The sequence below is a fragment of the Cervus canadensis genome, chromosome 28, assembly GCF_019320065.1.
Source record: "Cervus canadensis isolate Bull #8, Minnesota chromosome 28, ASM1932006v1, whole genome shotgun sequence".
NCBI lineage: Eukaryota > Metazoa > Chordata > Mammalia > Artiodactyla > Cervidae > Cervus > Cervus canadensis.
The window spans coordinates 37,982,174-37,995,834 of record NC_057413.1 but is presented as its reverse complement, the minus strand read 5'-3'; the positions used below and the strand labels follow the sequence as shown (position 1 = coordinate 37,995,834).

The 13,661-nt window shown below is 36.7% G+C and overlaps 1 protein-coding gene across 14 annotated transcripts in view; it reads left to right on the top strand.

The window, feature by feature from the left end:
* The window catches only part of LOC122429488 (muscular LMNA interacting protein), a 293,970-nt gene that overhangs the window by 198,763 nt on the left and 81,546 nt on the right, over window positions 1–13,661 (top strand). For all 14 annotated transcript variants that reach the window (XM_043449811.1, XM_043449801.1, XM_043449813.1 and 11 more), the window contains one exon: window positions 8,796–8,840. In XM_043449811.1, coding sequence (XP_043305746.1) covers window positions 8,796–8,840 — 45 coding nt within the window. The remainder of the gene's footprint in view (window positions 1–8,795; window positions 8,841–13,661) is intronic.

The window sequence follows — 13,661 nt, the reverse complement described above, 5'->3', positions numbered from 1 at the left end:
GCAACTAGGGAAAGCCCACATGCAGCAGTGAAGACCCAAAACAGCCAAAAAATAAATTAGAAATAAACTTTAAAAGGATAATGTGCTGAGGATTATTTTTAAAATATGACAGTAAGAATGTAAACCGTCCATCAGACTCTATTATTCCAACCAGTGGGTAGCTACTGTTGATATTTCTTTCAATTTGTTTACATGTAGAGGTATAGGCTTGTATGTACAGGCTGCAGTAAAATCTGTTTCTACCTGTAGGTTACATTCAAAACAGTTTGGAAGCCAAAATATGAGGCTATGTTGTCATATGTTGACATTTCAAATATGGAACTGCATGTAGAGTGTGTGGCTTATTCTAATCAGAAACCATAGCTTCCGTCCTTATGTAATTCACAGCCCTTAGACTTTGAAGAAATGGAAAATGAGGTAAGAACTTTCATTAGTCTAAGAGCTTTCAGTTCAGTTCAGTTGCTCAGTCACGTCTGACTCTTTGCGACCCCATGGACTGCAACACGCCAGGCCTCCCTGTCCTTCACCAATCCCTGCAGCTTGCTCAAAGTCATGTCCATCAAGTTGACGATGCCATCCAACCATCTCATCCTCTGTCATCCCCTTCTCCTGCCTTCAATCTTTCCCAGCTTCAGGGTCTTTTTCAATGAGTCGGTTCTTCACATCAGGTGGCCAAAGTATTGGAGCTTCAGCTTCAGCATCAGTCCCTCCAATGAATATTTGGGACTGATTTCCTTTAGGATGGACTGATTTGATCTCCTTGTGTCCAAGGGATGCTCAAGAGTCTTCTGCAACACCACAGTTTAAAAGCATTAATTCTTCAACACTCAGACTTCTTTATGGTCCAGCTCTCACATCTGTACATGGCTATTGGAAAAGCCATAGCTTTGACTAGATGGTCCTTTGTTGGCAAAGTAATGTCTCTGCTTTTAAATATGCTATCTAGGTTGGCCATAGCTTTTCTTCCAAGGAACGTCTTTATTTCTGGAATTCTTTTCTTTTGGTTGACTAAATTTATTTCCTTGTTCTTTGACTCAGAGAGACTGAATCCTGGATATTTTATATTATTTGAGGACTGGAAGGTCCCCTGGAGAAGGAAATGGCAACCCACTCCAGTACTCTTGCCTGGAAAATCCCACGGACAAGGAACCTGGTGGGCTACAGTCCATGGGGTCGCAAAGAGTCAGACATGACTGAGCGACTTTACTTACTTACAACATTAATTGTTATTAGTAAATATTTAAATATTTCCTTCTTATCATATATCCATTTTCATTCATTGGGATAAAATATTACATTTCTCCAAAATTTTTTTTTGCATGCTTTGTATAGATCCACTTATCCAAATTTTAAAATGATTGTGGTTTTTCTTGTATTGATTGTTATTTTAATTAACAATAATGGATTGTTAATTGTTAGCTTTTTAGGCCAGTCTTATTTTGTCCCTTGGAATTAGTATAAATGCTTTTTTGCCTATTCTTTTTCAAAATTGGAATTATATATACATATAAAATAGATTGCATTTATTTAAAATTTTTTATTAGAGTATAGTTGACTTACAGTGTCATGTTTAAAGTAGATTTTAAATGTATAGAATTGCCTATAATTAAAAGAGTATTCCTGACTTTCAATTGGAACATTATAGACAAATATCCTTTAATAATGACATTGAAGCCAGGTGATTAATCATTGTCAGTATGAAGATTTATAGTTTTGTAGAGAGGACCTGCAAATAGTTATACCTTCTCTATCTGTAATCTATTTTGTTGTATATTCTTTATGTCTTTTAATCTAAAGATGGAAAGTTTTGATTTGCCAGAGTTACTAAATAAATTTTAGGTATTTTTTTTCTTTTCATTTGTTAAACATAAAAATATGCCATATTACATTAAATGTAACAGGAATAGGGTTTAAGAAATAATGTGAGTAATCATCTATATTATTTGTTTATTTAGCAAATATTTAATGCTTATAAGTTAAAACTACATTATTATGGGCCATTAAATTTAAGGCAGTTATTTTATTTAGCAAATATTTATTAGTGATGGGCTTGGCACTGTGAGGCACCAAGGTGATAAAGGAGAGTGAGGCAGAGTAACTTGACAGGTGTACTTAGTTGTTTTCTTAATTGAAGTACAATTGATTTACAATGTTGTGTTAGTTTTTCAGGTTATAGCACAGTGGTTTAGTTAATATATGTGTATATATATATATACATTTGTGTATAATATGCACAAATATTCTTTTTCAGATTCTTTTTCCTTATACGTTGTTATAAAATATTGAGTATAGTAGTATTATATTGGTATTATACAGTAGAACCTTATTTTTATCTATTTGATATATATTAATAGGAGTGTGTATATGTTAATTCTAATCTCCTAATGTACCCCTCCTCACCCACTTTCCCCTTTAGTACCCACAAATTTGTTTTCTGTCTGTGGATCTGCTTCTGTTTTGTAAATAAATTCATTTGTATCTTTTTTTTTAATATGCTACTTATAAATGATATCATATGGTATTTGTCTTTGTCTGACTTGCTTCATTTAGTATTATAATTGCTAGGTCCAGCCATGTTGTTGCAAATGGCATTATTTCGTTATTTTTTATGGCATATTTATTGTATATACATACCACATTTCTTTATCCATTTCTCTGTCAAGGGACATTTAGGCTGCTTTCATGTCTTGACTATTGTAAATAGTGCTGCAATGAACATTGGGTGTATGCATTTTTTCAGACTTGAATTTTCTCTGGATATATGCTCAGGAGTGGATTGCAGGATCATATGGTAGCTCTACTGTGAGTTTTTTAAGGAATCTCTGTAACGTTCTCCATAGTGGATGCACCAATTTACACTCCCACCAACAGTGCAAGAGCATTCCATTTTCTCCACTCTGAGGGGTGTACTTTGGATATAGCAGTCTGCAAGTAGGATTCAAACAGACCAAGATGGAAAGAAGCCAGTCATATAAAGATCAGGGATGATAAATTTCAGGAAGAGGAGTAAGTATTTGCAGATGTTCTGGCAGGAAAGAGCTCAGCGTGTGTGTGACGAAGGCCCATGTGGCTGCAGCGCGGTAAACCTGGGGTGAACAGTGGGAAATGAGGTGAGAAGATGGGGGCAGGGCTGATGAGGATGCTCACACACCATGGCATGAAGTTTGAGTTCCAAGGGAAAATGTGAAGATATAAAACCATGGGGGGAATAGTAGGAAGCCACTGAGGAAGATCCTGATGGCTGCTGTAAGGAGGCTGCCGAGGCTAGGAGGGGCAGTGATGGTGGTCTGGATGGAGTGGGCGCAGGGGAGCTGCAGAGAAGAACTGGGTGTGAAAGAGATCTTGCAGGCTTGCTTGAGTTTGGGTGTGTGTAGAGAAGCAGAGGAGAATCTCAGAAGAGATCCTGGTCTCTGCATTGAGTGTAGACAAGGAGATATAATGTGGAAGATGAAGAGGCTATGTTTGTCTGGACAGGATAAATTTGAGGTATGTGTCAAGCGGGCCTTAAGCCTGTGTATCTGGCAATGGTAGGAGGGCTGCGGAGGGGGTGACCAATATTTGGATGTTGTGGGCACCCTGTATGAAGATCCCAGGAAGGAATCAGGGCGGGTCCAGTCAAGGAGGATGGAAGTCCACCCTGAGAGCAAAGTCAGGGCAGTGTGGCAGCATGAAAGCTACAAGAGCAGAGTGTGCAAGAGAGTGTGAACGTGGTGACAGCTGCCAAGAAGGAAGAATAAATGAGGCTTCAGCAGGGCTCATTAGGTTTGACTGTGATTTTGAAACTATACTGTTGTTGCTTATGTGTTGTTCTTTCTTACATTTGCTATTTTTCTAGCCTTTACTAGCATATACAGAACTTTTGAACTTAAGGCTATTCTTTTGTTTTTTTAATTTATTTTGAATTTTTTTCAGTCAGTTCAGTCGCTCAGTCGTGTCTGACTCTGCGACCCCGTGTGCTGCAGCATGCCAGGCCTCCCTGTCCATCACCAACTCCTGGAGTTTACTCAAACTCATGTCCATTGAGTCGGTGATGCCATCCAATCATCTCATCCTCTGTCATCCCCTTCTCTCACCTTCAATCTTTCCCAGCATCAGGGCCTTTTCAAATGAGTCAACTTTTCGCATCAGGTGGTCAAAGTATTGGAGTTTCAGCTTCAGCATCAGTCCTTCCAATGAACATTCAGGACTGATCTCCTTTAGGATGGACTGGTTGGATCTCCTTGCAGTCCAAGGGCTCTCAAGAGTCTTCTCCAACACCACAGTTCAAAAGCATCAATTCTTCAGCACTCAGCTTTTTCTAGTCCAACTCTCACATCCATACATGACTACTTGAAAAATCATAGCCTTGACTAGACAGACTTTTGTTGGCTTTTTAATATACTGTCTAAGTTGGTCATAAGTTTTCTTCCAAGGAATAAGCGTCTTTTAATTTCATGGCTGCAATCACATCTGCAGTGATTTGGGAGCCCCCAAAATAAAGTCTGCCACTGTTTCCACTGTTTCTCCATCTATTTGCCATGAAGTGATGGGACCGGATGCCATGATCTTAGTTTTCTGAATGTTGAGCTTTAAGCCAACTTTTTCACTCTCCTCTTTCACTTTCATCAAGAGGCTTTTTAGCTCTTCTTCACTCTCTGCCATAAGGGTGGTGTCATCTGCATATCTGAGGTTATTGATATTTCTCCCAGCAATCTTGACCACAACTTGGGCTTCATCCAGCCCAGCGTTTCTCATGATGTACTCTGCATATAAGTTAAATAAGCAGGGTGACAATATACAGCCTTCATGTACTCCTTTTCCTATTTGGAACCAGTCTGTTGTTCCATGTCCAGTTCTGTTACTGCCTGACCTGCCTACAGGTTTCACAAGAGGCAGGTCAGCTGGTCTGATATTCCCATCTCTTTCAGAATTTTCCACAGTTTATTGTGATACACACAGTCAAAGGCTTTGGCATAGTCAAAAACATCTATAATTTTCTGGAACTCTCTTCCTTTTTCGATGATCTGGCGGATGTTGGCAATTTGATCTCTGGTTCCTCTGCCTTTTCTAAAACCATCTTGAACATCTGGAAGTTTATGGTTCACGTATGCCTGAAACATGACTTGAAGAATTTTGAGCTTTACTTTACTAGCGTGTGAGATGAGTGCAGTTGTGTGGTAGTTTGAGCATTCTTTGACATTGCCTTTCTTTGGGATTGAAATGAAAACTGACCTTTTCCAGTCCCGTGTCCACTGCTGAGTTTTCCAAATTTGCTGGCATATTGAGTGCAGCACTTTCACAGCATCATCTTTTAGGATTTGAAATAACTCAGCTGAAATTCCATCACCTCTACTAACTTTGTTTGTAGTGATGCTTCCTAAGACCTGCTTGACTTCACATTCCAGGATGTCTGGCTCTAGGTGAGTGATCACACCATCGTGATTATCTGGGTCATGAAGATCTCTTTTTTTTATAGTTCTTCTATGTATTCTAGCCCCCGTTTCTTAATATCTTCTGCTTCTGTTAGGTCCACACCATTTCTGTCCTTTATTGAGCCCATCTTTGCATGAAATGTTCCCTTGGTATCTCTAATTTTCTTGAAGAGATCTCTAGTCTTTCCCATTCTATTGTTTTTGTCTATTTCTTTGCACCGATCACTAAGGAAGGCTTTCTTATCTCTTCTTGCTATTCTTTGGAACTGTATTCAAATGGGTATATCTTTCCTTTTCTCCTTTGCTTTTGGCTTCTTTTCTTTTCTCAGCTATTTGTAAGGCCTCCTCAGACAGCCGTTTTGCTTTTTTGCATTTCTTTTTCTTAGGGATAGGCTTGCTGCCTGCCTCCTGTACAATGTCACGAACCTCCGTCCATAGTTCATCAGGCACTCTGTCTATCAGATCTAGTCCCTTAAATCTTTTTCTTACTTCCACTGTATAATCGTTAGGGATTTGATTTAGGTCATACCTGAATAGTCTAGTGGTTTTCCCTACTTTTGAAACGCATAAAAATCATATATTTTTTTCTGGAACCATCCAGGAAAAAAGAAAACAACCAGACAAGAAAATTTTAAACCAAGCCCACTTCTTCTTTCTTAAATTTAATTTTGTGTACACCTTCTTTTATTTTTGAAAGTCCCTTCTTTTTTATTTTCTAAATTAAATTTAATTAATTTTTTAGAGTATAGTTGCTTTATAATGATGTGTTAGTTCCTGCTATGTGACAAGGTGAATGTACAACATGTGTAAATATATCCCTTCTTTGAATTTTTTTCACATTTAGGACAACACATAGACATAGACAACAACATAGGCTATTCTTTTTAGTCTTGTATGAAAACAGTGACCTGATAAGCATAATGTATATGTAGTTTTTCCTCCACGTTTTCCTAGATATATACTTTGTTATTTTTTTATTTTACTATTTTCTATTACTTTTTATCTTTTGTAGGCTCTTGTTTTCTTCAAGACAACATTTTTCTGGATATCACTTTTATATTTGATCCGGAATTCTGTTGATCTGGGACCTTAAGCCATTAACAATTATTGTAATTCTTCTTATATTAGGATGAGTTCCTGCTATCTTATTTCATATTTTCTACTTAAAATGTTTTCTTTTGGATATTTTGACATTTATTGGTTTGAAAATGAAGAAAATTTCAGTTTGCATTTTTGTTACTGTTCATAATTACATGTAAATTATTAAAAGCAATAATTGTGCTTATTTTCCTATCAATTTTCAGACTTACAAGTGTATTTTTCCAAAATTAAGTACCACAGCATTTTCCACTTTCCAGTTATAACCAAGAGCTCTATATATGTACAAATACACACACACACACAGTTTGTTAGTATCTTTTGGACCTCTGTATTTGAATTTTAATGGTGATATTTTTCTTGATTTATTCTTTATTTAGATACTTAATCTTTATTTAGATCCTGATTTCTGAAAGATTCATAGATTTTTCCTGGATTTATTTTTCTTTTTTTAAACTCCTGCTGAAAAGTGTGTTCAATGAGTGTTTTTGTATTGATTCTATTGCCTGTGTTCCAGAGATTAGCATTATTTTACCCTTTCTTTTAAATTATAGCTTTGCCAGATATAAAATTATAGGTCCCCTTTTCTCAACAGATTTTTGGCCTAGATTCTTTCTTGTCAACAACATAACTTGTGAAATATTTTGTCAGCATGATATGTACTCCGCTACTACAGAGTGATCATTTACAGAGCAGCACTGTAATCTTTTAGAGTTTTGTCTTTATGATGTTACTGATTTTTCCTATTATGTGTCTAAGTGTGTGTGTGTTTTCTTTTATGTATCTGAGTTGATCTTCTCTTCGGCCTTTCATCTGAAGTTTTCAGTCTTTTCCTGCCCTTACATTTAGGATATTTTTAGTCATTATTTTTTCAAATGTCTCTATCTTACTAGGGCTCTCACTATATGATTTTGTCACTTTTGTTTCTATATCCCATGTCTTAATCTTTACATATTTTTTTCTATTTCTTGTTTCCTAATTCTTCCAAGAAGATGCCTTGATCTGATATTCTAGTTCAAGAATTTGTTCAGTATCTATTCTATTCTTCAGTCTTTAGTTCTTTATTGTAGCTTATATAATTCTGTTTTTAAAAGTCAGGTTCATTGAGGTATAATTACCCATTGTAAAATTTACCCATTTAGTGTAAAATTCTATGAGTTTTGACAAAGCATATAGTTATATAGCCACCACCACATCCAAGATGCAAAACCTCCATCAAATAAAACACTTTCCATGTGCTGCTTTGTAGTCTATTTCTCCCTGCAACCCAGGTTCACTTGCATGTGAAAAAGTGAAAGTAAAAGTCGCTCAGTAGTGTCTGACTCCTTACAACCCCATGGACTGTATATTCTCCGGGACAGATTACTGGAGTGGGTAGCCTTTCCCTTCTCCAGGGGATAGTCCCAACTCAGAGATAGAACCCAGGTCTCCCTCATTGTAGGTGGATTCTTTACCAGCTGAGCCAAAAGGGAAGTCCATGTATCCATAGCTAAGTCTTCATTTTTATTGAAATATAGTTGATGTACAAATGTATTTCATAATTTATAATGAAATCAGTTAGCTTGATTGAGAAAGTTCCTCTAGCCATGTTTTGCATCTCAAGTGTAAATTTTGAGGAAATATATAATATGATCCATCTATGTTTTTATTGTTACTTTTTGTGAGTTTCTCACAAAGAGAAAAAGCAGCAAGATAAATTAAGATATTAAAATAACTGAGAATATGAAGCATATGTAATGAAGCTGGGAAGGCTCATTAATTTTGAAGTCTCAGTGAAGCTGAAGACATGTGTTGGTATATTTGAGAAATGAAGATGGTAGATGGGAAGTAGAGCTCTAAAAGACAGATGTGAGAAATGAAAGTTCAGAAGTTTTCCATTTTATTTGTGAAGGTGACATCTAGTAACAGTCCTGGGAGCTGATGATTGAAATGGAGCAGGCAAGGATATTTTTGGAGTTGAACAGCTCAAAGAATTGAGGAATAGAGACTTCTGTGTGAATGCTGAACTTGCATGAGGAACTATTATGATCCATGAATGAACGTCATTGATAAACAAGATATAATTTCTTCAAAACTGATTGATAACAGCAATGAAGAGAATAATAAAGTGAAAGTAAAGCTTAGTGAAATAAATTTCTAAGGAACAGGAGGTTTTGTATAGAAAAGATGGAGTACTGGTTAGAAAGTCTTCATAGGAAAAGAAAGGTGAACACGTATCCCAGAGGTTGAATCTTTTAATATTTTCTTGATTACTTCAGTAGTATAATTGTTTTTATTTTCATACAGATGCCTACAACTCTTCCAAGAGCAGCTGGTCGAGAAACCAAATACGTAAGTCCCTTTATAATTATACATACTGCTGTTGTAATGGGTGCCTGGACTTGCTTTGGAGCGAACTCAATTATACAATCATTTGAACTGAATTAGTTGAATTTTTCACAAATGGAAGAGATAGGATGGTATGATTGGCCCAGAGGTGGAAAATGAGTTGTTTCAGGTAAATATATTGACTGAATTCCTTTTAAGTGAGATCTTACTTATCTGATTAGTTTGGCTGAATCAAACAGAACTCCAATACCTGCTTTCTGTCTTTCTAATTATCAATGCTTAGATAACATTTTCATTTTTGTTATGATTTATCATGTTTATTATGATGGAGTCCACTCATATACTTGAAATATTAAGATTTGTCTATTTCTGATGGGATTGCCAGTTTAGGTGATTTTGACTAGTTTGCTGCTTTCTTGCATTTAAATATTTAGCAAAGAAATCAGTCCCACTTTTGAACAAAAATGTATTAATAATGAGCATGTAGTATAAACTCACACACATGATTCAATAAATTGTGGCCAGCTGGCTCTGAATGTGCTAGATGCACACACGTAGCTTCACCCCATTCCTACTCTCTATTCACCAAATAAGCCATTATGCAGTCAAATTCTGCATCTGACCAAACATATTCTGGTGTAAATAAGACTGTTTCCTAAGGAAGTGTTTAATATTTAGTTTAAAACAAACCAGCAAACTATTCCTTTTAGTTTATATTTTTGAGTATCGTCATCATCATTCAGAGTCAATTAGTAAATATAAATTTTATGACCAATCTTCTTTCAATGTATACATTTCTGCCTTCATTTGCACCTCTCCAACGCAGATAATGAATTGAGTGAAGTTATTGAGCTTCATCACATTCAGGAAGTGATGTTTAGGGGGTATGGATAGGAACACTGCTTAGAACATTATTTAGAAGTTTCACTGTTATTTTCTGTTATTCCTGGAAGTTATTTGAAGCAAATACTTTAAAAAGTGGAGGCATTTGGGGGCTGTTTGTTGTCATTCAGTTGCCCAGTTGTGTCTGGCTCTTTGCAGACCCCATGGACTGCTGCATGCCAGGCCTCCCTGTCCCTCATCATCTCCTGAAGTTTGCCCAAGTTCATGTCCAGTGTTGCTGCTTGCTCCAGAATCCTGGAAAGTCATTTAAACCTGTCTATGCCTTAGATTTTTTAATCTATAAAATCAACTTCTCCAATGGCTCAGCAGGTAAAGAATCTGCCTGCAATGCAGGAGACACAGGAGACTCGGGTTCAGTCCCTGGGTTGGGAAGATCCCTTGGAGAAGGAAATGGCAACCCTCTCCAGTATTATTGCCTGGAAAATCCCATGGAAGAGGAGCCTGGTGGGCTACAGTCCATGGGGTCACAAAGAGGCAGACACGACTAAGCGACTAACACTTTCAAAATTGGGATGGTTACTAATGGTTGATGTAAGATTTACAATGGTTGATGTATGAAAAGTCCTTGGTATAGTCCTGACACAGATATGACTCAATAAATGATTGTTCTTCCCTTTCTTCTTTTTTCCCCCTTCGTCTATGTCTCTCCACTTCTCTTCCTCCTCCTTATTTTGGGAAGACTGCATGCACCATGATTTAGCTAGTCCTTTGATTCTTTAGTTGAATATAAGAAAAGAAAGTCCTTAGAGATGTTTCTATACTTTTTGTGACTAAGACATTCTACAAAAGCCAGATCCAAGAAAAAATAGAATATTCTTTACTCTCTCCTTTCTTTCTCATCTACTCTTAATTTGCACCCAAGTCTGATTTAGGCTCATTTGAAATAAGGATGCCTTCTTCCATCCCTCCAGGAGATGGGTAATTTGATAGCATTGGCAATAATCCTACTGGAGGTGCTTCAGTCTCCATAGTTAGAGGCTATTTCAAATTATTCTTCTGTCAGTTATCTGACTTAATTAAAGGAGGTTAACATTTGCCCCAAACTTTGTGACAGCATTTGAATCATTCAAGTTAACTGAAGTTAAGTGAATCATCAAGTAGATTTAATATAGACTCAAACAAATATCAATTCTTATTCAGATAAGATTCTTGACTTTGATTAAATTTGGTTTCTTGGAGATTTGTTTTTTACTTTCTCCTACAAAATGACATTTGAATTGTTTGTGACACCTCAAATATGTCCATGTCTTTTGGAAGCCTAGATGGGTAACTTTACAGTGGGATGTGAAAACTAGTTTCTGGTGCCATCATAGGGAAGTCACACTTGTAAATATTTGGCTTCGGTTATTCCATTTACTAAGTGATGTCTGACATTTCTTTTCAGGAGAAAAATGAAATTTTAGAACAGAAGTCTTCTTTAGTTATAAGCCTTAATCTTATGTGAACAATGGACCTTGAATGCAATATACCCTGAATTTTAAAAAAGAATGACACTGGAATATTTTCTTTTTTAAAACTTTTTATATTGAAGAAAATTGAAATTTTATATTGGTATATAGTTGATTTACAATGTTGTGTTAGCTTTAGGTGTACAGCAGAGTGATTTAGCTATACATATATCTGTTCTTTTCCAAGTTCTTTTCCCATATAGGTTAATACAGAGTATTGAGTAGAGTTTCCTGTGCTTTATTTTAGGTCCTTGTTGATTATCTATTCTTTATATTCTATGATATATATGATAATATAATAATTAGGAGGCTAATCTCAACCTCCTAATTTATCTCTCCCCACTGATTCTGTAATATTTTCTTCTAGAAACTCTAATATTTGTATTAAAGAGCTACAAGTGCATCATATTAAGTGTGACTTGAATAGTTATCACTTAATTAATCTTTATATTTTTCTTCCTTCTTCTCCCATGGAAATTCAAAATCAAATCTGAGAATCCTACAGGTTGTAATATTTTAATATTCTACCATCTCTCTTCAAAACTTTGAGGAAAGCAGGCATCTTTGCAGCATACATCTGCTAGGACTAGGTGTGTTATTGCCTTTCTTAGATTTTACTACAAAGCAGGGATCATGCAGTTTACCATCTTCTGCACCTCAGAGGAAAAATGGGAAGACTTGAATTAGAACCAAGAAGAAAAATTTTGTTACACTGCGGGGTATCCTCAGTTGGTTAGCACACTCCACTCAACACCCTACTTTGGAGGGGTGGGGGGGTGCTTTAAAAAAGTATCCTATATAATCTATGAATTGTGATGAGTAGAAAATATAGTCAGTTGCTAGCCCTATTATTCAATTTTCCCCCTTTTCCCCACTGATTTGACAAATATCTGGTGTCTGCCATGCCCCAGCACTTACGTAGAGTCACTGGGGTGTGAGCCATGTACAGAACAGCAGTGTCCCCATTTCTGAAGCACAGGATGGGGAAGACAGGAAACAATCAAAAGAGGAAAGAGCAAGATGCTTGCTCACAGAAATTGGAGGAGAGCGAGACAGAGAACTGGTGTTGAGAATTGATGTTAAAACAAGTGTACAAAGATACTAATTCTCAATGCGTCAGTATGTTCATTGGATTTCCAGTTTTCCTGGGAAGATGAGAGTGGTTTAATTAAATAATGAGAAATTACACGACTAATTCCTTTTCAGGGGGCCTTTGATGAAAGTCTGGCTTTCCTTCATCAAAAAAAGAAAAAAGATAGAAAATCCTTGTAAAACAATTCATGTCCTTTTCTTAATCTTGACTGCACACATGGTTACATTCCACATAGTCTGCTTTTTAGGATGAGCCAGATGTAGTAAAGTACCATCAATTTAGACTAAAGTCAAGGTTTTTCTTCAATTCATGGTGTACTTGAATTGCAGTTTATTTCAAAGTAATTTAATTCGGGTTCTCTTAAGTGTAATAGAATTTAAATGAGGCTAACAAACACATTGAGTGGTCCTAATCATCACAGGTCACTTGTGGGATTAATTATATTATCATTCATATTTCACTTCATTGTTTTTCAGTTCAGTTCAGTCACTCAGTCATGTCCGACTCTTTGCGACCCCATGAACCACAGCACGCCAGGCCTCCCTGTCCATCACCAACTCCCAGAGTTTACTCAAACTAACTCATGTCCATCAAGTCGGTGATGCCATCCAGCCATCTCATCCTCTGTGGTCCCCTTCTCCTCCTGCCCCCAATCCCTCCCAGCATCAGGGTCTTTTCCAATGAGTCAACTCTTCACATCAGGTGGTCAAAGTATTGGAGTTTCAGCTTCAACATCAGTCCTTCCAATGAACACATAGGACTGATCTCCTTTAGGATGGACTGGTTGGATCTCCTTGCAGTCCAAGGGACTCTCAAGAGTCTTCTCCAACACCACAGTTCAGAAGCATCAGTTTTTTGGCACTCAGCTTTCTTCACACACCAACTCTCACATCCATACATGACCACTGGAAAAACCATAGCCTTGACTAGACAGACCTTTGTTGGCAAAGTAATGTCTCTGCCTTTTAATATGCTGTCTAGGTTGGTCATAACTTTCCTTCCAAGGAGTAAGTGTCTCTTAATTTCATGGCTGAAATCACCATCTGCAGTGATTTTGTTTTTAACAGATGCTGAATTCAATAATCATAATAACTAATGTTTTGAGCTCTTACAGATGAGTTTTAACTATCTCATCTAACATTATACCAGTCCTATGATGTGGGTATGATTATTTCAAATTTCTGTTTTATGGAGGAGGAAACAAAGTCACAGAGGAGGCAAAATCCAACCTAGGTCTTCCTCGCATAAAGCCCCTGTCATTAATATTTGTTTGCACCAACAGAAGCTGAAAATAATTTGTCTTCCTTAAATATTTTACACATTAGTATTCATTTTCTGGGTCTGAATTATTTCTTCATCCCCCCAAACCTTCAGTCTAAA